Source organism: Papaver somniferum, chromosome 4 (assembly GCF_003573695.1).
Source record: "Papaver somniferum cultivar HN1 chromosome 4, ASM357369v1, whole genome shotgun sequence".
In the NCBI taxonomy this organism is placed as follows: Eukaryota; Viridiplantae; Streptophyta; class Magnoliopsida; order Ranunculales; family Papaveraceae; genus Papaver; species Papaver somniferum.
In genome coordinates, this window is record NC_039361.1 from 147,675,222 (window position 1) to 147,696,426 (window position 21,205).

Sequence of the window (21,205 nt, forward strand, 5' to 3'; positions counted from 1 at the left end):
AATATAGGAATTGTTATGAGATCTTAAAAGTATTTCCCAAATATAATTTAGTTCTACTATTTTAAGTTATGTTTATTCAATTAGTTGATTTTTTAACTCTCAACTTTAGTCTATTGTTTTATTTTTCTTAATTTCTTAATCAAATGTAAATTTTAATCAAGTATCGATGAATTAAAAATATATGTTAAATTTCAACAATATTTCTTGTTTTAAGTCAATTTTTTTATGAAATATAATATTTTTCATTTTTTACAGTATTTTTTATATTTATTTTCGAATTAATTAACAACAATGCATTTTTACATTATATATGAACTTTGAATTAACTAATAATACTATATTTTACGAGATATAAACTTGTACAATAAAAACTTACCTATTTATTTTTTCGAAAATAATATATGGCACCCAGATATCGTGCACGCAATGCGCCCAACATTAGGTGGCATTGACAGAGGCCCAAATATTCATTTCGTAGAAAACTAACTAAATCTCCCCTATTAGGTTATTTGTCTTCTGCTATTATGTTATTGTTCTTCCGTTTTATTATTATCGATTTCATATAGGTATATAGATCAACAACGAATCTATCTCGTCGTTTTTCATCTTTAAAATGACTAATCCAATCACTATGAGGTAAACTAATAATTATTAACCAAGAAAAACTTAATCACATCTTATAAAGTGTATTTGGATGTTGATATATGACTATGTTTGAACCCGTAATTCCTTTTCTTGAATTTGGTTCTCCTTTTTAACCATTCAAACTCAAAGACAAAAAAAAATGACACCTAAAATAAATCCATCTCTTACATCCGAAAAGATACTGCAAAATGTTGATTCCTTCATCATGATTATGTATGACCGAGCCAAAAAAAAAAAAAACCTGGCATTCAATTTTCTTTACAATACCCAAATCAATAAGGAGTCTTCCATTACATTTGAAAGAACAACTTTTAAAGGGTTTGATCTATTATTAAAAATCAAATATGATCATACGCTGATGTTTTCATGCTCTGGTTTTCATGTCATAATGAAAAGATTCCTAAAATTTATTTGATTTTGTTTATGTTTTTGGTAATAAGAAAAAAATAATGGGTAAGGGTAGGGGGTGATGAGTTGGATGTAAACGTGGATGACACCTAATGTTGGGTGCACGAAATGTGGGTGCCATAAATCACAGTTGTTATTTTTTACCTATTTCTTTATAACTATTACATATCTTATCAAGAACAGTTTCAACTACTACTCCAGAAAAATCAAACTGGGTTCCACATTCTGTCAGACAGAGAAAGAAAAAGAAAAAAATTGTGTAAAAGTTTTAGTGTGAAAATCAAGTTTGAAAATCACATATTTAAAAGTGATAGGAAAATAGTCGTTGATGATGGAGTTTTCAACGAGCGATACTGATGAAATCGTATGTCGTAGAGTCTTTATCACTGGGGCTATAATGCACATCGCTCGATGGGATTACCATCACTGAACCAGTTTGCATAATGGCACGACCGGCTTGCCAAGCCACTTGGTATAGCAAATAGAATTTTCGGTGTACTCCATAGGAACCGGTTTTATGCCGTTAAGTATTTAAGGTTATGTTTGATAACAAAGAAAGGAAACCATTCCATAGAAAATGTATTATGTGGAATCAATATCTTGGAAGAGACAAGGAAAGACTTTTTATGAAATTAAGATTAAAACATATTTTAGACTACGTTTTTTTTTATAATTCCATGAAAAAAAAAAATTCTTACCAAACAACAGAGAACGTTATTTCCATGTTTAAGATGGCTAATCCCATCAAACATAGCCTAAGAGTTTTGTGAGAGGAGATGTCCGGGTACCATGTGTGCCAAACAATGAGCCCACGCCACGGATGAACCGCACATTTTTATTTTTTATTTGTAAAAAATACAGAGAGAGTGCTCAGAAGAGCAACAAACTCAGGGATACAACTGATGGCCATCTGGGCTATGTCTAGCACCATGATGGTCCTCCAAAGTGTGATGAATATTATTACAGTTATCTCATGATTTGGAATTTGAAGAAACTGTAAAACATCAAAAAGAATTGTTTAAGGTTAGGGACCCAATGAACTGCACATTGGGTCGCCAGGTCGTTAAGCAATTAGGTGCAGTTCCTTAAATGTGTAGTAGGACCAACTTGAACTCGTTAAATCATGTGGCCTGGACTATCTTGGTGTAGTGTCAATTTTGAAGATTCATTTAACAATGGAGAATGAGTCCAAACATATTTAATAGTAGAGGTGATGGGTGCAACTACATCTACTTAAATGAACCTTCTTCTCTCAACCACATTTTACAAGTGACAAATCTACAGACCAGAGCAGCACGTAACTATGACATTTTTGAGTCCATGACATCAAAACTTCAATCTTCCGGCAAAAGAAAAATATTCGCAGTTTTGATTCCGGTTCCATGAAGTGCGTCTTAGTTGTTGGTTCAGCCGACCAAACTTTAAAAGTTTCTGTCAAGGGCAACGACATATATCTCATGGCTTTTTGACGAGTAGGCCACTTATGACTTAACTTACTCACTCCACCGAATATAAATACAAAATCAATAACAGAGAACAAAGACCTTAAGAGAAAAAGAGAAAGATATCAAAAAGATGGATACAGAAAATCATTCTGAAAAAGTAGAGAAAATAGTGGAAGAAGAAGATGGAGGAGACTTGGTGAGGAGCTTCAAAACAAACAATCATGAAGTTAATGATGAGCAGAAGAAAGTTAGTCTTATGAGAACCTTTGTCCAAACTCAGGATCCCACTTCTAAGGTATGCCTGCCTCTCTTCTTTCTTTTTCTGTGTACTGTGTTCTAGTGTACTACTGCAGCATCATATCCATTTTGTTGTAGCTTCGTTTAATTTTCAGCACAATGGGTACCCTTTATTCTAGTTACTTGATTTAGGGGCTGATAAATTCAGTCTATTTATAGTACTTGTGTATTTCCTAATGTAGAATACATTTATTGACTTCCAATTTGAGGCTTAAATTGGTCAACTCCATCTTATTGCAACATTTCAGTTACTAGATCCTTGTAACGCACAAAACCATTTGTGTCCTGGTTCGCCTATAATGCATGTGGTGTTTGTTTTGTTTAGGATGTGGATGATCTCACGCTAAGACGGTTTTTACGTGCTCGTGATCTAGATATCGAGAAAGGTTCTGCATTGTTTCTGAAACACGTGAAATGGAGACGTTCTTTCGTACCTAATGGTTTTATCTCTGAATCAGAGGTAGCACATGATATTGCCCATAACAAGGTGTTTATGCAAGGATATGATAAGAGTGGACAGCCAATACTAGTCATTTATGGTGCTAAACATTTTCCTAACAAAGTTAAGGGAGGTATTGAGGAGTTCAGGCGTAAGTTCTTACACTTACTAATATATGGAGTTTGTGTTTGTACCCGATCGATACATTACTTTGAACTACTTATTAATTCAATATTTTCTTGTAATTGGTACAGGGTTCGTGGTGTACTGTCTTGACAAATTAAGTGCAAAGTAAACTACTCATGGCACTTCCTATATATATGAATCATTTCATTTCCTGATTTTGTCTTTGAATCTACTACACAGGATTCCCACAGGACAAGAAAAGTTTTTTATCGTTGCAGATCTTGAAGGCTGGGGGTACTACTCGAATTGCGACATCCGTGGATACCTAGCAGCTCTATCTGTCTTGCAGGTATAGCTAAAGCAACCTTTAAGTAGTTTCATCGAGTCTTGTTTGGGTCTTAAGACAGCTTCATAGATATTATGCATGGTGATTTACAGGACAATTACCCGGAAAGACTTGCCAAGTTTTATCTAATTCATGTCCCTTCAGTTTTTATGGCCGCATGGAAGTTAATATATCCATTTATTGATAACAACACCAAGAAAAAGGTAACACTCTAATCGGAACTCTCTTACACAGGGATAACCGCTATTGGCACAATGTGATGTTTTGAAGCACTTCCTTCTCATGAGTTGTATACACAATCTTTTCAGTTCGTTTTTGTGGATGACAAAAGCCTTAAGTCGACTCTGCTTGAAGAAATCAGTGAAGACCAACTGCCAGAGGTTTATGGAGGTAAACTGCCATTATTGCCAATTGAAGAAAGCTGATTAACTAGCCCAATCCCATGCCAAAGCTCCTCACAAAAAGAGCATACATTATCGGGATCATCATCTTGAAAACTGCAGAAGAGAAAGGAAAAGCTCCAATGGTAGTCATAACGTCCTAATGTGATCGGTCAAGACCAAAGATTATCTATCTTAATCTCTAGACAATGAATGCCTACCTACTATATATAGATCTAATATAAATATGCCAATGCTTATATATGTTGTATGAATTAAGGAACCCATTGCTGCCTTGCATTTATGGACAAGGCTGAAAAATGCAGTAATAGTTGCTGTACAATACATATGGCTGGTGGTGGATGGCACTGCATTAAAGGCCCAAGATAATATATAGTCTCTGTCTGTTAGCCGGTAACTTAACAAACTTGGCCCCAACTTTTTGTGGCCCTCAAAAGCTGACATAAATGACAACTATAAGCAACATTTCCTGCAAACAGCAGCCGTTAACTTCAATAATTTCTACGAAAAACTCATGAATTCTATATCACTTCAACAAAAATCCCCCCTTGATTAAATAATTTCAACAAACAACTTAGATATGCGAGACCTGTTTTTATTTGATTAGTTAAGTAGTTAACAGATGGTCTTATGTGAACACTTGTTAGCGAATGTGCACAAAATCGGATTCGTCGCGCAACTATTACATTTACGGAGAACTGGAATCCAAAGCAAGTGCGGAATTGTACAGCTTGTGACTGAGACCCGTATCCAAAACCATGACCATCTTACCCATTCACTTACTGTAGGTTTGTTTGACAGTTGTAAATGGTAGTTGAATCATGCATACCATAATGAAATATTTAACTGTAAGTTTATATTTGTTTGTTGGCCGCTGAGTTGACTTACAGTATTTAATATATCCTTTCTCTTCCTCGCTGCATAAAATATACTGAGTTTTCAAGAATAGAAAGATAGAGAGATCAGAGCTCAGAGCTCAGAAGAAGTAAGGTTGTGTAATCAGATGGATAATACAGTGAAGGAACATGAAGAAAAACAAGTGATGGAGCAGAACAAAGTTAGCCAAATGAGATCCTTGGTTGAAACTCAGGATCCCACTTCCAAGGTCTGCGTCTCTCTCACTCACTCATTTCAGTACAAGTATTAATTTTTTTCAATGGAATTGAACCATATTTTTGTAACTACTTCAAGTATAAATTGCTGCCATTTCAATTCATATATAGCACTACTTTTTTGATTTGGGTTTCTTAATTTAGTATTTGTTGATTGATTTTATCATGGGACTTTAAAAAAACTAGACAGCACCATTCTGCAACCAAGATCTTGCAAGAACCCATTGGTATTTAATTGTGAGCACTGTGAGTGAAGTGTGAAAATAACAAAGGGAGTTTGATAAACGCATTGGATGCACTTACTAGAACAAATTTGGTTGACTTCATAGGAATGGGTTGTTGTTTCTGTTTGTTTGAATTTATGGGTTTCATTGTTGTGGTGCATCCTATTTATTGCTTGGATTGTTGCCCGTTATTTGCCTTTTGAAGATATGTGGTATGCGTATTTTGGACAGGATGTGGATGATCTGATGATAAGAAGGTTTTTACGGGCTCGTGATTTGGATATTGATAAAGGTTCTGCATTTTTTTTGAAATATATGGAATGGAGACGTTCATTTGTGCCTAATGGTTTTATCTCTGAATCGGAGATAGCGTTTGATTTATCCCACAAGAAGTTGTTTATGCAAGGATTGGACAAGAGTGGACGCCCAATTGTAGTCACCTATGCTTCTAAACATTTTCCTAACAGAGCAAAGGGAGGTGTTGAGGAGTTCAAGCGTAAGTTCGAGTCAAGTTTGAATGTGATATAGTCGCAGTAGTAGTACTTTTTTCGTATTGTGAACCACGTATTACAGGTGAAAATGCACTTGATCTAAGTCAGTTTCTCTTGATCATTGCAGGTTTCGTAGCGTACACTCTCGACAAGATATGTGCACGGTAAACTACCTACTTGTTCTCCACCGATATACTGAATCATTCCTATGTTCTGACTTTGTTTTCTTTCTTTATCCTACAGGATGCCCGCAGGACAAGAAAAGTTTTTAGCCATAGCGGATATTGAAGGCTGGGGATACTACTCGAATTGTGACATCCGTGGATATCTAGCCGCTTTATCCGTCTTACAGGTTAACACATTTAGCACTAAAGCATTTTCCTGACAGTTGTCTGCATCTTAGAACAGCTTAATGGATATCTGCGCAACTAAAACTGGTGAGTTGCAGGACAATTACCCAGAGAGGCTTGCAAAAATGTACTTAGTTCACGTCCCTTCTGTTTTTATGGCGGCATGGAAGTTGATCTACCCATTTATCGATAGTAACACCAAGAAAAAGGTATTGCCTGATGCAGCCAAACTAGATCATATCTTTGCTTTATATGGTGACATAAATGCTCAAATTTGTGATGTTTGGCACAATCTTGCAGATTGTATTTGTGGAGAACAAAAATCTTAAATCAACTCTTCTTGAAGACATCGATGAGAGTCAATTGCCAGAAGTTTATGGAGGTAAACAACCATTAGTTCCCATTGAAAAATGCTAAGTGATATTCATGCACATTCCAAAGTCTTGTCTATGCGATCCCTACGATATTGATACTGAGAAGTTGTGGCAAACGAGCCCACGATTTACAAGTTAAGTACTCATTATTGTTACTTCAGTTGTGTATCACAGCGCTTCAGATTCATTTATTTCATTTTTCCTGTGTAAGTTTCTGCAATTGAGATTCCACAGGTAACTGTAATGGTGAGACAGACATATATAATGCACCGCCCATCTTGCGCGACTAAGAAACAACTGCTACATTCCATATTATGTAAGAAGGCATTGTATCCGACGAACATATATTTATGCAAATCTTTCCGCCTGTTCTTGTGACACTTCTTTCTCAGTAGTTCTGCTTAAAAATCTAATCTTGTATTTTCTGTGTATACCGCAAGAACCTTAAATCGATCCTGCTGGCAAGAATTCGACGAGAATTAGCTGCCAGAGCAGACTAGTTAGCTATCTGTCACGAGAAAGCTATGTCCTTGTTGTGGTTATGGTCATTTAGAAAAGTTAAAATCAATGAAAAAAGAAGAAAATCATGAGAGTTGTTGACAAAGTCCCAACTCACAAGATCTAGTAAAAGTATGTTCTCCAAAATATTGTGGACCGCCTTTAAAGACCCATAAGGCCATAACCATTGGTCAAATTTCCGCGTCTTTGGAACTAGGCTTCTGCGCGAGAGTGAGACGGCTAAAGCTAAACACTATTTTCCGCAAAAATCAGCCCTCAAAATTGATAAAGTGGGTTGGCATGATGTCTCTCCAATCAAAAAGAAAGAAAGAAATGAAATGGGATTATATAGACAAACAAAATATTAGTAGCGTCTGTCAACCGTTATGACAAGTCTTCTGCTGCCATTTTTGAATGTTTAGACTGACAAAATGGGTAACATGAGTTTACGTTAGTTCGTTGACTTCTAGTCTCCATCACCTGAATAAATGCCAAGAATATGCAACAGGCTTAAAGAGTGAAGAATAGTTTGGTATTCAAAGAGAACAAAAAATCAGATGGCCACAGAAGATCAATTTGAAGAAACAGAGGAAATGGCAGTAATGGAGCAGAAGAAAGCAGTCTTATGAGAGCCATTGTTGAAAGCCAGGATCCCACTTCTAAGGTTTCTTATCTCATTTAGTCTCCCTTTTTTCTTTTTATGTTTCTTGAGCTCTGATATCTGTTTTATCAATAATTACATTAGTTTGTTTAACTACTTTTCTGATTGGGTTTCTTACTTTTGTGTGCATTAGCTGATTTAGACTAGAAATTTAAACAAAACTAGAACTCATTGGTTCCTGAAGTTTAAGAGTTAGTCAACTCCAACTTACAGATTTAAATATTCAAGAAACATGGAGTATTTCTTATGGGCATTGAGTTTGACAGAATAAAAAACGGATCTTGAGTTTATTCATATGCAGCCTTGAGTTCTTGTAATTGTATATGGAATGTTTTGTGTAGGATGTGGATGACTTGATGATTAGAAGGTTTTTACGTGCTCGAGGGCAAGATATAGAGCAAGGTTCTGCCTTGTTCCTGAAATACCTCAAATGGAGACGCTCATTTGTACCTAATGGTTTAATCTCCGAATCCGAGATAACAAGCAATTTAGCCCATAAGAAAGTGTTCCTGCAAGGATTGGACAAACGTGGACGCCCAATCGTAGTCTCCTTTGGTTCTAAGCATCTCCCTAAGAAAGAGAAAGGAGGTGTTGAGGAGTTCAAGCGTGAGTTCTCACTTCCACACACTGTTGAGTCAAAGTTCAAATTGTTCTTAAAAGCAGTGGCATTTGTACTCGCTCAGCTAATCTGAAGTTAAGAATTCCCTTTATCTGAGACGGTTTTCCCTGATGATTACAGGTTTTGTAGTATACACTCTCGACAGAATATGTGCGAGGTAACTATTAATCATTCTTCACTTGTGAATGGCATTCAGTTCCGTTATCCTTGCATTAACTTTGATTCCGACTACTTCAGGATGCCCGCAGGACAAGAAAAGTTTGTCGCCATTCAAGATATGGAAGGCTGGGGATACTACTCGAATAGCGACACCCGTGGATGCCTAGCTGCTCTATCTATCTTACAGGTTTGAACAGTTAACATATATGATTCAACCAAATATCATTCGGGACTTTAGGCAGCTTAATAGGTAAGTACTGCAACTAAAACTGGCACTGAATCGCAGGACAACTACCCAGAAAGGCTAGGGAAAATGTATCTGGTTCACGTTTCTTCAGTTTTTATGGCAGCATGGAAGTTGGTCTATCCATTTATCGACAGCAGGACCAAGAAAAAGGTAACGACTGAAGAACTCTCACTCGCTTAAAAATTGCAATGTTCCCAGACATATCTTCTGGGTACTTCCGACTGAAAGCTTAACATAATCTTGCAGATTGTATTTGTGGAAAACAAAAAACTGAAATCTACTCTGCTGGAAGACATCGATGAGAGTCAACTGCCAGAGATTTACGGAGGTGAACAACCATTAGTTCCTATTGAAGAAAGCTAAAGATCTTCTAAGTGGAGATTCAAGGATCCTGCAACTGACCTGAAAATATAGGAATTCTCTTCTTTGTTGCTGAAGTTGTGCAATGTATTTACATCGCATGCAACTTATGTATTCATCACTATTTCCATGTCACTTGTAAGTTACAAGAGACGATTATGTGCTGCATTGTCTGATACACTGAGGAATGGTTACTATTTCATATTCCAGGATGCATACATAACTAAATAGGCAGCAATCTACATAATACAGTTCAACTGACTGAATGACACAAGCGACAATAATAAAGTGGTGGAATAATAGCTTGTACATATATATATGCAGTTGTACTAAACCAAGTGCAAACAAAACCCACCTCAATTATTCAGAATTCAGAGCCAGGCATAACTTCATCGATACAAGAATCCAAGTTGTAATATAAACTTAATTAACAGGCTCAAACTATTTTCTTGAAGGAAAAAAATTTGAAAAGATTGAACTTTTCTGAAAGAAAAATTGGTCTGAGATGTACCGATCCAACAACAAAAAAAAAAAGAAAAGAAAAGAAAGTATCTCCTTATTGTTTATCAACCAATCAGTAACTTGTTATCTTCCAAAAAGCTGTAAGTAGGTACTTCCAGGTTCTTTGGTGCTGGGCCCTTTCGGATCCTGCCTGAAATGTCGTAGTGAGAACCATGGCATGGACAGAACCAACCACCATAATCCCCAGCATTAGGCAAAGGGATGCAACCAAGATGGGTGCAGACACCAACAACAATAAGCCATTCTGGGTTCTTGACTCTAACTGCATCCTCCTCTGGATCACGTAGGGTGAGTTGGTCGACACTGTTGGCAAGTTTTATGTCATCCTCAGTCCGGCGTCTGATGAAAACTGGTTTCCCACGCCACTTGACAGTCACAGTAGAGCCAGGCTCAATGCTTGTCAGGTCAACTTCCAGAGAGGCCAGGGCCAACACATCCTTACTTGCAGACATGCTCAATACAAACTTGAGGACCAGCAAACGAATCAGGGAAGCATAGACGAACCTTCCACCAGTCAACACAAAGTAAGCAAATGCACGCTTGCTTGGATCTCCAGGGGGGTAACGCTCGTGGTTGTAGTTATCATAAACTATTTTATTGGTGGGGTTCTTCAGAGCCGCAAGAGTTGCTGGGGTATGTTCCTCCATCCCAATGTTAGATATTTGCTGGGCAATAGAATCCGAAGCAAACCCTGGCACAATTAACAAACCCATTAGTCCAAATAACTTGGCATAATGCATCTCCATCATTTCCATAGGCCAGCAGCATCAATATGCAACAGAGCAAGTGGCTAAGAATCATCATAACTTATGTGAGATTCCCCTTCCCCGGTCAAAAAAAATGTGTAATCTTCAAAGATTCCGGAGTGACAGATAGTTTACACCTTGATCAATATGCATAACTCTTTGTGATCCTAGTCTTACCTCGAAGCAAACTCAACTAAGAAACATCCAGTGTGCCCTTGAGTAATCCCTTTTAGGATGTTGCTCTACAGAATGACAAGATATGAAGGTTTATTTCTAGACTGTACTTGTTGATACTGACATCATTCTGCACCAGAGGCATGTAGGCTACAATTCACTCTATCTCATATCTTGCTTTTTTGTTTCAAGTGATTAAGTCACAGTCACACAAGAAAGGTTTTACTTCATTTTATTTTTTTCCTAATAGGTATGAAACACCAACTGAACATAAGAGCTCTGATACTTAATACTTCAAAAACATTTGCACTCTAATACTCTAATGGATAATCAGAGCAAGGAATGTAAATTGCACATCACTGTAAGATCCACAACCCCGGAAAATAGATGTAAATGGAAGCTCATATAAACAATTAATTCTTTAACTTTAAATACAATGTAAAAAATACTTCAGCTATAAGATGACATTGGAAAATCTTGGAGAATGAAAAACAATAAGGTGTCTCATACAATAATCAAGAATAGTATCAAACCAATAAAAAAAAAGGTAACTGTCAAATCCTAGTGAAACGCACCTCCTCCCACAAACTAAAGAACACAATACGGAGAAGGAGATGGAACTCACAGATCACACATGAAAAAAAAGGTCATTTTCTACAAAAATAGAACACTGAACAAGAAAGCACCAACTTGGTCATCTAATTGATCACGCAAAACAAACTTTTCTAGGTCAGTTACCCTTATCCCTCCCCTCTTCACATCATATCATACAATACAAACGCATAGGAATCATTATGATGATAACAAATTTGACTAATCAAGTTTTCATCCAATCATTCCCACCTTATAATCTAACCCATAAAATTTTAATCGAAACGAAATATTATTAAAACCCTAAAAATGAAAATAAAATAAATCTGAAAGAAAAATGAAGGAATTCTAACCTCGGGTGGAATAGAGAAAAGCAGATCTAGATGTGAAATTAGTAATATCTGGTTTGGATTCATCAGAAGTCATCTTAGAATCTCCACCACCACCGATGAGATTCCTGTATGAAGATACTGAAGCCGGAGCTGCAGTTTGATTACTTCTCCATGAGAGAGAAGACAATCTTCTCCCTGCAATTCTCAACATCCTCTCTGATTTTTCTTCTTCTTTTTTGATTTCTTCTTCTGATTATTTCAGTTTCTTACTCCTCTGGATCTTGAGAGACGGAGAGATGAGGTACAAAGAAGAAGAGATAGAAAAAAGAGAAAAAGAGTCGGCTAAATTTGGAAGAGGTAATCCGATTTAATGGGGGTACTGTTTCCCGTGTATAAACTATTGACCGTGATACCATCATCGCAGCCGTTTAAACTGATGACTGTGATTATTAACGGTGAAGATTGGTGAATAAGAAGATGCTGGGCTTGGCTAGAGTAAGTAAGTGTGATTGATGGGCCTTGTATGTGTTTGAACTTGAGACCAAGGTATTGAAAGCCTCAAGCAAAACGTGACTCGTTTTTCATTTTTAAGAAGCGATGTGTACGTTGAAACGCAAACGTCAATTTATGGTTGGTGTTTGAAACGGATATTTATATTTAAATAATATTGAGCTATGCGAAACATTCAATAGATTTGTTTTTTACAATGAGATATAATATAAATTTAAGATGTAATATGAATTGATGTAATATAAATTTGATTTTTTACGATAAGACACAGATTCAAACATTTTCAAGGCTCAATTTTTTACTTAGAATTAAGAAATTGACCGTCCAAGGCTTCATTTTTTACTTAAGCTTAAGGAATTGACTGGTCAAATGTCAAATAATGGTCAAGAATCGTATATTTTGTAGAAGGCTTAATTTTTTACTTACGCTTAAGGAATTGACCGGTCAAATGTCAAATAATGGTCAAGACTGGTCAAATTTCAAATAATGGTCAAGAATCGCATATCCCGTGGAAGGCTTAATCTTTAACTTGCACTTAAGGAACTGGCTGGTCAAATAATGGTCAAGAATCGCATATCCTGTGGAATCTTAATGCTTCTGAATAGATACGCTTCACTAACGTGACTCGAAGTGTTTTAAGGAAATTCTAAGCGACTCGTACGAGTCTAAAAACCATGCTTGAGATCAATGTGATTGCTCACGCGTGGTTGTTCAAAACGACTACACGTACAAAGAAGATGTTTTCCTTAGAGAGCTAGTTTTTGTTTTTGGTAGGAAAGAAAATATATTAAACTCAAAAGGAATACAAAATCTATGTGATGAAATGGGGAGGAGTATTTCCCCATTCACCTATTGCATCATTTCTTCTGCTAAATCTGGCGATTTTGTCTGCTAACCCCTTAAGATCACGACTATATAATAAAATTTAAAGAAAGAAAAAGAGTTCAGAAAAAATAAAAAATCATCTAAAATTGTGGAACTAGACCAACTAATCTGGTTAGAACTTTTATTTAGGTTGGAGATAACATTATTGGCATCCCCTATAACAACTATCTTATGGTAGTTCTTCGACTCGACAGCTTTCAGTGCTACCAAGCTTTCTGCTTTCTCTGCATCACTTGTTATCTCTTAGATGGTTTTTGCATCTACGGTGGCTTCCTGCTGAGTATGTTAAGATTAAACCAATTCCAGACTTGTGAGTGTCTGTATCAAAAGAGGCATCAAAATACACTACGTAGCAATCATGAGATATGTTTTATACGACTCTAAAAACATCTTCAGTATTTATTGTGTGTTGTCGATGTTGATCATTGTTATTATGACTCATCATGGAATAAAATGTTTCAATTGATGTCTTACATGTAGTTCTTGACATACTTAAATGGTCGACTTGTTTCTCCTGAAACATACTATAGCATCGCTCTTTCCAAATACTCCAAGTTATTGTAAATACATATCAGATCTGTTCTTGTGCATAGTTTCCAGTTAACCATTTCCTTATTTATTCAATGATCAAAATGTTGGTACCAGAGTACGATAAAAATAAATTACCATCATGAAACAGAAGCCCGGACCGATCTAAAAAAACTACAACAGAGAACAATATGCTCCATTGTTTCATCATGGTTATTATCACACATGATGGAATGAGTATTCTGGTTAGGAACATAGTCTGTTAACCTATATTTTGAAGTTAGAATTTTCTCGATGCAATCCTAGATAAAAATTTGTACTTTAGATATGACCGTAGAAGCCTATAGATTTTTATAGATAAGAGTCTAATAGTTTTCCGGAGTGTTTCTAATGGGGTCACTAGTTATAACTCTATACAATGATTTAACAGTGAGACATCCATTCTTAGTATATGTCCATATAAGTCTATCATGACAAGTTATAGGGATTTTAGTTCTCAAAATCTTCTGGGTATTATCCTGGGTGAAGAAGAACTTTACTAGGTTGGAGTTCTAAGTATGAGTGGTTTGATCAATGAAATGTGCAACAATATGGTTGGGGTTTGGATATGAGATGCAAAAGGTTGCAGATGCGTTAGGTATCCAGTTATCATTGAATGCATTGATTTGGTTCCCATTTCTAACTTCACCAAATATAGTATTTCTTGATTACATCAAGACCAGTACAAATTCTAGTCCATACCTAAGAATGATATCTAGTTTATATAGTGGAGGGGGTGAAAAATACTAAATACTTATATTTTAGTATTATTTCCCAAAGTTCATTGGAGGAATATATGAGATTCCAAGCGGTTTTCGTAAGGAGAGCAACATTCATCTGCTTTAGTTTACGGAAACCTTAATGTTAGAGCACTGCTCGGTCGAACTCGCATGCGTTGCTATCTCAAGCATGTTTGTCAATGTTAGTGAGCAAAACTATAAGTCTTGATTTCTATCCTATTTATAGATGTCTCGGACTAGGACATAGATTATGTAGTTGAGCTTAGACTTCACGACGTTCATCATTTGAAGACGAAGAACTACTAAGGGGAGCTTGCGGAACTTCATCGACAAAAGGTATGTGGAGATTTAAACTCATCTATAACTTGGAAAGTCTATTTCTACTTTATCTCCTATATTGAGACATAAGTCGTATTAAGATATAGTTTTCTATATACACATTTGAGATTTCGAGTTGAGTTTATCTCGCTTACATATTTCTCGAAATATGTGTTGGCAAGCTTTCGCTTCGACCAAGTTCATCTTATATCATGTGAAAATTGCTGAGTAACATCTTACATGGTTTATGTGATACAATCATTTGGTGTTGTCTTGGAATGTTTCGTTATGATTATTTTAATAACTTGAAAATCGCTTTGATGCTAATTAGTATGTGAAAACAACTATTGTCATCCTCTAAGAAAGTTTCAATGATTGAAATAAGAGTTTAGAACACTTAACCATTATTGGATATGCCATGTTGTGCACTCTTTCACATATGTAATCCATGTCCGGGAACCATAGTATGCACACCCGTTTGCGTACCTGTTGGTTTGAGAAATCCGGGAACCTAAGTATGCGTACCCGATTGCGTATTGGCGTACAGATTCATGTCCGAGAATTTCTATTGGGATTGAAAGTTCGCATACCCGTTTGCGTACTGGTGAAACCCAATCTTAGTCCGGTATTTCAAGTATGCGTACCCGTTTGCATACTTGAAGGTTAAAGTTCTAAAATTGGTTATGAACATGAACATTTATATAATAAGGAATACAAACTTTGCAAACCGTGGCTATAATGTTCATGATTGATTCGAGTGGATCAAACCGATTTTGCTTCAATTGTGTTCTTGTATAATTCTATGAGAATATAGCAATTGAAAAACTCTTTAACTAGTTTCATTTGAGTCATTTGAACTAGTTATGGTTAAGATGAATAAGGTTGATATGAGGTTATCATATGGCTAACCTCGGTTAACTATTTGTGAACCAACCTGGTGTACACGTTTAGGTACAGTTACATAAACCTAAATGAGGGTACTGTTAGAGCATTTCTCGGTCGACCTCGCATGCATTGCTATCTCAAGCATGTTTGTCAATGTTAGTGATCAAAACTATAAGTCTTGATTTCTAGCCTATTTATAGATGTCTCAGACTAGGATATAGATAGTGTAGTTGAGCTTAGATCTCTCGGCGTTCATCTCTTGAAGACGAAGAACTACTAAGGGGAGCTTGTAGAACTTCTTCGACAAAAGGTATGTGGAGACTTGAACTCATCTATCACTTGGAAAGTCTATTTCTACTATCTCCTATATTGAGACATAAGTCGTATTACGATATAGTTTTCTCTATACACATTTGAGATTTCGACCAAGTTCATCTTATATCATGAGAAAATTTCCGAGTAATATCTTACATGGTTTGTGTGATACAATCATTTGATGTAGGCTTGGAATGTTTCGATAATGATTATTTCAATATCTTGAAAATGTCTTTGATGCTAATAGTGTGTGAAAACGACTATTGTCATTATAGAAGAATGTTTCAATAATTGAAATAAAGAGTTGATGATACAACCATCTTTGGATATAAGCATATATAGTGTGTTCGCACATTAGTGTATAAATCCATAAACCGGGAACCAAGAGCATGCATATGTGTGTATAAGAATTTTGTGAAGGAGACAGGATAAGTATGTGTACCCGTACGCATACTGGAGGAAGTTTTTAAACTGAAAATTTCTGCTGAGTTTGGAGACTTAACAAACTCAAAATCCGGTTGCTTAAGTACGCATACTTAAGTTGGTTACTTTGTCAAATCGGGCAGTTCATGAACTTAAACATTTAAATCATAAGGAATACAATCTTTGCAAATCGTGGCTATAATGTTCATGATTGATTCAAGTGAATCAAACCGATTTGGTTTCGATTGTGTTTTCTATACAATTGAATAACTCTTTAACTAGTTTCATTTGATTCATTTGAACTAGTTATAGTTAAGATGAATAAGGTTGATATGAGAGTAATCATATGGCTAACCTCGGTTAACTATTTGTGAACCAACCTGGTGTACACGTTTAGGTACGGTTACATAAACCTAAATGAGGGTACATTTCATTTGTGTGTAACAAGCTAAGTTCGATCTAATGGTTTAAAGATATTAGCTTGTCTGAATCAGGTTTTTCATCTAACGGTGAATATTGAATGCTTTGTTACCAAGATAACATGGATTCCAAACCCTGATTTGAAAACTATATAAAGGAGAACTCTAGAAACTGGGAAACCTAATCCCCACATCTCCTGTGTGTTACTAGTTGTAGAACTAGAGTCGATTCTCCTTTAACCTTAGGTTTCTTCTCGAGAACCTGTAGGTTAACGACTTGAAGACTTCATTGGGATTTTGAAGCCAGACCCAACTATTATATTTATAGTTGTGTGATCTGATCTTGTGGTTTCTATCGTGTTGAGTGCAATTGAAATAATTGACTCGAGATTTTATATCTCCGATAGGCAAGATAGAAAAGTAACCACAAACACTTCGTCTCATCGTTTGTGATCCCACAATAACTTGTGTCGCTAGTCGATTAAGTTTATTGTGGGGTGATTGATAATTCTAGGTTGCTCTTCGGGAATATAAGTCTGGGTTATCAATTGGTTCATGTTCACCTTGATTTATCAAAAGACGAAATAAAAACTCTTGGGTATTTCTGTGGGAGACAGATTTATTCAATCCTATAGACTTTTCTGTGTGAGAGTGATTTGTCTATTAAGTCTTCGATTTTGGTTCGTAGCAACTCTTGGTTGTGGGTGAGAGCAACTAAGGGAATCAAGTGTGTAGTATCATGCTGGGACCAGAGACATAAGGAGCGCAACTGTACCTTGAATCAGTGTGATATTGATTAGGTTTCAAGTACAGTCCAGTCCGAAGTTAATTGGTAGTAGGGTATTGTCTGTAGCGGCTTAATACAGTGTGGTGTTCAATCTGGACTAAGTCCCGGGGTTTTTCTGGATTTTCGGTTTCCTCGTTAACAAAATTCTGATGTCTGTGTTATTTCTTTTCCGCATTATATTTTGTTATATAATTGAAATATCACAGGTTGTGCGTTAAGATCAATCAATTAGAATATCCAACCTTGGGTTGTTGATTTACATTGATTGACACTTGAATATTGGTCTTTGGTACCGTTCAAGTTACTCTTCTTATTCAATCGGGCTCGCAGATTTCTATTTGCTGATTGCGGATTGAATTAAGAGTTAGAGATATTAAACTCTTTGATATACTTTATTCTAGGTTGAGTCTGACTGTCTAGTTGATTCTCTATAAAGTGTATTGAAGTAAGTCCTCTTAGATTTCCAAACGAATTGTTTGGTGTGGTTGTTAGACCCTCGCATTTTCAATCGGTATCAGAGCGGGCAAATACATTAAAGACCTTATAGTCTGTGTTTGTAGCGATCTGATATGGACAGAAGTGATATCTCAATAAATACAGCACCAGATCCAGGGATTCCAGAATTTTCTTCCATGACTGATTTAATAAAATCTGTAGAAGAAATTCTATCTAAACCTCCACCAGGTTTAAAATCCCTAGAATTGTATTCTGGTCTTGAAAAGAAACTTGAAAGCTTATCTTTTGATGTTGAGTTGTATCTCCAGAAAGAACAAGAATCTTTAGACAAGCTAAATCAAGTTATGATGAATAATATTTATGTTGAGGTCGACATTGATTTACTAATCAGTAAGAGCATTGATCCTCTAACAAACTAAACGTATTACAAGAGGAGTTTAAATCTCAGTCATACGAGTATATCACCTTAATGCATGAATCGATTCTTTTCTAAATTCATGATACTTCGTATCAAGATAGTATTATTGTCTTCATTTATGAAGAAGCTATGACGTCTCTGTTTATCAAAAGAGTTTCCCTTCGCAGTACTAAAAATTATCTGTAGAAACTGTTTTTTATAAGTTGTAAAACAAGAAATCAGAAACACAATTCTTTTTGGGTTCTCTTGAAGTTCTTTGATAGACTTATAAAAACAGTTCCTTAGGTGTTTCTCAACACTGTAAGATGCAAGAGTTGCTGTAAAGAAACTCTTTCTTGGTGCCATGGTGAGCAAGACATTATTCACCTCAACACAGTTTGATTGTATTGAAAGTTCATCCTCACCAATAAATGCCATGTTATGTGTAAAGTGAGGGAAGCACAAGAACTGAGGCACACATATTATGTTGGGTATGATTTTGAATGTTTGGTAACGTTGTAGAATTTGATCGGATTCTTCTAAAAAGGTATGTCTCTAAACTTGAGAAATTTTTATGATGATCTATGTACCTTGTGTATCGTTCATGTCTACCTAACTTAATTTGTGTTTAGGGTTCTTAAATGTCCCGGTTTGAAAATAGTTGTTCGGGATGTTTTGGCCTTCATGATACACTTCAGGTATCCATAATTGTTTGCATACCAGTTTACAAATGAGTTTTTTGTAATAAAAATCCAGGGAAATTCGTTTGCATGCCCGTATGCATACTGAAAATCCGTTTGCATACCCGTATGCATACTTGCATGTAGACGTCGATATTCGGTAAACTTGTTTTGGCCGTATCTTCTTTGCCCGAACTCAGAATGACCTCATTATTTTTGAATTATCTTCCTCTTTGAATTCTCTTAAAAATGGAGATGAGAATCCTTGAATTTGGATGAGTTAAGATTGGCATTTGTTCCGTCTCTTGTTTTTGAGTGTTTTGCTCCATTTCGTCGCACTTTTTCCACTTCTCTTGGACTTGGGAACTTGGATTCTTGGAGTACTACTATTCTAAGCTAATTTGTAACTTTTAAAAGAATGTTGTTGGTGAATCACAAAAAAGGAAGTTAAAGAATAGGCAGTAGTACGCATTGCTATGGGATTCTTGAATGTTCATAATCATCTTATGTGAACTATGGTGCATGGTCGCTAATGACTTTGTATGTTCTTATTTGTTAAGAAAATCTTTTTATACGACTTTGGTAGCTATTCTTAGTGTAAATCCGGGCGAAAAAGATTGATTCTACCCTCTAAGGACAAATCATCTTATATGTGCATTACAGGTTTGTCTTGATTCCTAGGAAACTTCTTATGAGAATTTATTCTTATTTTTGAGAAGGATTACTAGAGTTTGGAATAACAATTATTGTGATTACACATATCTATTGCCAAATGTTTTCATCTTCATGTTTTTAGATTTATTTATTTAAATTCTAAGCTTTTTGGAAGATGATTTTTGCAATTTTATTCTTTATGATTTTATATATTGCAAACTATTATGGGATATGTTGTTTACGTCCGTGAACCTGTGACTGTCCTATATTTGTTTAAAAGTTATATGCATTATGTCGGTATGAATGTATTGGTAGAAGATAGAATGAACTTTTGACATTACAAAAGTTAAAGCCTTTTATGTCATTGTTTTGATGGAAGAAAGGATAAAACTTTTGTTTACAAGGATTAAGTCTATCATATGTCATTGTGCAAATAGTGATGGAAAATAGAATGAATCCTTGTTTATTCCGCAGTATCGGTCGATCTCCGATCCACATCTTTGTGCATATACTGTGTTGCTCCGTAAGGTTCCTTATGTTTGAGCATGACCAACTAAATTGATCATTCTCTTTTGGTTATTTTAGTTGTTGCTTCGTAAAGTTCTCTTATTTCGAGCATGACCAATTGAATTGATCACTTTTGTGGTTAATTTAGTTGTGTAATTCCGATTGAATTAATTATGGGTTTTCTTGTGGTTAATTTAATTGTGCATTTCGATTGGATTAATCATGAATTTTTTTCTGGATAATTCAATTGAATACTTTGGATTCAAATTCATGTTTTCATGTGATTTGATTTTGTCCAAAGAAATCCTTATTTTCTTGTGAAAGTAAGGTCGCCTTTGTTGTTCCTTCAGGGATGACATTTTATGGGGGAGAGTTCATATTGAACTTGTTCTTAATTGCCAAATCTTTGTGGGGAGTGCGGCTGTGGAATTTTAGGGGTTATCTTGTATCTTTATTAACTCCTTGATGAATGCATTTAGCTTCGTCTTTATGATGGCATCTAAATAAGTTGGTATGGTATTCTCTTTTAGTCATGAAGTATATCCGTGGAAATTTCATGAGGATCCCACTAGTTTTCGTACCTTTGCCAATTTATATTGACAAAAAGGGGGAGAATTAATGTGTAGTGTGATACTACAAATACATATGGTCTACGGATCATTATATAAGGGAGACTGGTTTTCATGTTGAGATAAAGTATTGACTAAGGGGGAGTGATGAATATCACCATAGTATTGTTATCAAAGTTGTGATACAATTGTACTTCGATGTTGTGTAATAATACTATGACACTGTATAACAATGATTGAAAGCATTTTGTTTTCTCATTGTTATAGCTACGGATCTTCAACAACTATGATGCTGAACTTACAACCTTTAGGATCATGGAGTACTTGGAAGTGACGAAGATTCCGAGTCGCATTGAAGATGCCAAAGAGATCAAGAATATGGATGGGAAGATACAATTTTTATCTATTTTGTAATCCATTTGTATTGATAGTTTTGTCACTAAAATTGACAAAGGAGGAGATTTTTAGAGAATTGCTCGGTCGAACTTGCATTCGTTGCTATCTCAAGCATGTTTTTCAATGTTAG

At 35.7% G+C, this 21,205-nt stretch overlaps 4 protein-coding genes across 4 annotated transcripts; 3 read left to right on the plus strand and 1 right to left on the minus strand.

The window, feature by feature from the left end:
* Nucleotides 1–2,421: 2,421 nt before the first annotated feature.
* Nucleotides 2,422–4,504, plus strand: LOC113274342 (sec14 cytosolic factor-like). The gene is made up of 6 exons (XM_026523757.1): nt 2,422–2,793; nt 3,121–3,385; nt 3,489–3,525; nt 3,601–3,709; nt 3,799–3,909; nt 4,015–4,504. Exons 1-6 carry the CDS (start codon nt 2,629–2,631, stop codon nt 4,129–4,131), a joined length of 804 nt encoding a protein of 267 aa, XP_026379542.1. The 5' UTR covers nt 2,422–2,628; the 3' UTR covers nt 4,132–4,504.
* A 379-nt stretch (nt 4,505–4,883) lies between these two features.
* LOC113271521 (phosphatidylinositol transfer protein 3-like) lies at nt 4,884–7,036 on the plus strand. Its single transcript, XM_026521407.1, has 6 exons — nt 4,884–5,212; nt 5,675–5,939; nt 6,062–6,098; nt 6,178–6,286; nt 6,383–6,493; nt 6,585–7,036. Exons 1-6 carry the CDS (start codon nt 5,111–5,113, stop codon nt 6,699–6,701), a joined length of 741 nt encoding a protein of 246 aa, XP_026377192.1. The 5' UTR covers nt 4,884–5,110; the 3' UTR covers nt 6,702–7,036.
* Nucleotides 7,037–7,147: 111 nt separating this feature from the next.
* Nucleotides 7,148–9,717, plus strand: LOC113271522 (phosphatidylinositol transfer protein 3-like). The gene is made up of 6 exons (XM_026521408.1): nt 7,148–7,820; nt 8,159–8,423; nt 8,557–8,593; nt 8,674–8,782; nt 8,882–8,992; nt 9,089–9,717. Exons 1-6 carry the CDS (start codon nt 7,782–7,784, stop codon nt 9,203–9,205), a joined length of 678 nt encoding a protein of 225 aa, XP_026377193.1. The 5' UTR covers nt 7,148–7,781; the 3' UTR covers nt 9,206–9,717.
* LOC113271520 (cytochrome b-c1 complex subunit Rieske-4, mitochondrial-like) lies at nt 9,492–11,918 on the minus strand. Its single transcript, XM_026521406.1, has 2 exons — nt 11,589–11,918; nt 9,492–10,415 (listed from the first exon to the last, which is right to left on the minus strand). The coding sequence occupies exons 1-2, from the start codon at nt 11,776–11,778 to the stop codon at nt 9,769–9,771; spliced, it is 837 nt and encodes a 278-aa protein (XP_026377191.1). The 5' UTR covers nt 11,779–11,918; the 3' UTR covers nt 9,492–9,768.
* Nucleotides 11,919–21,205: the final 9,287 nt, after the last annotated feature.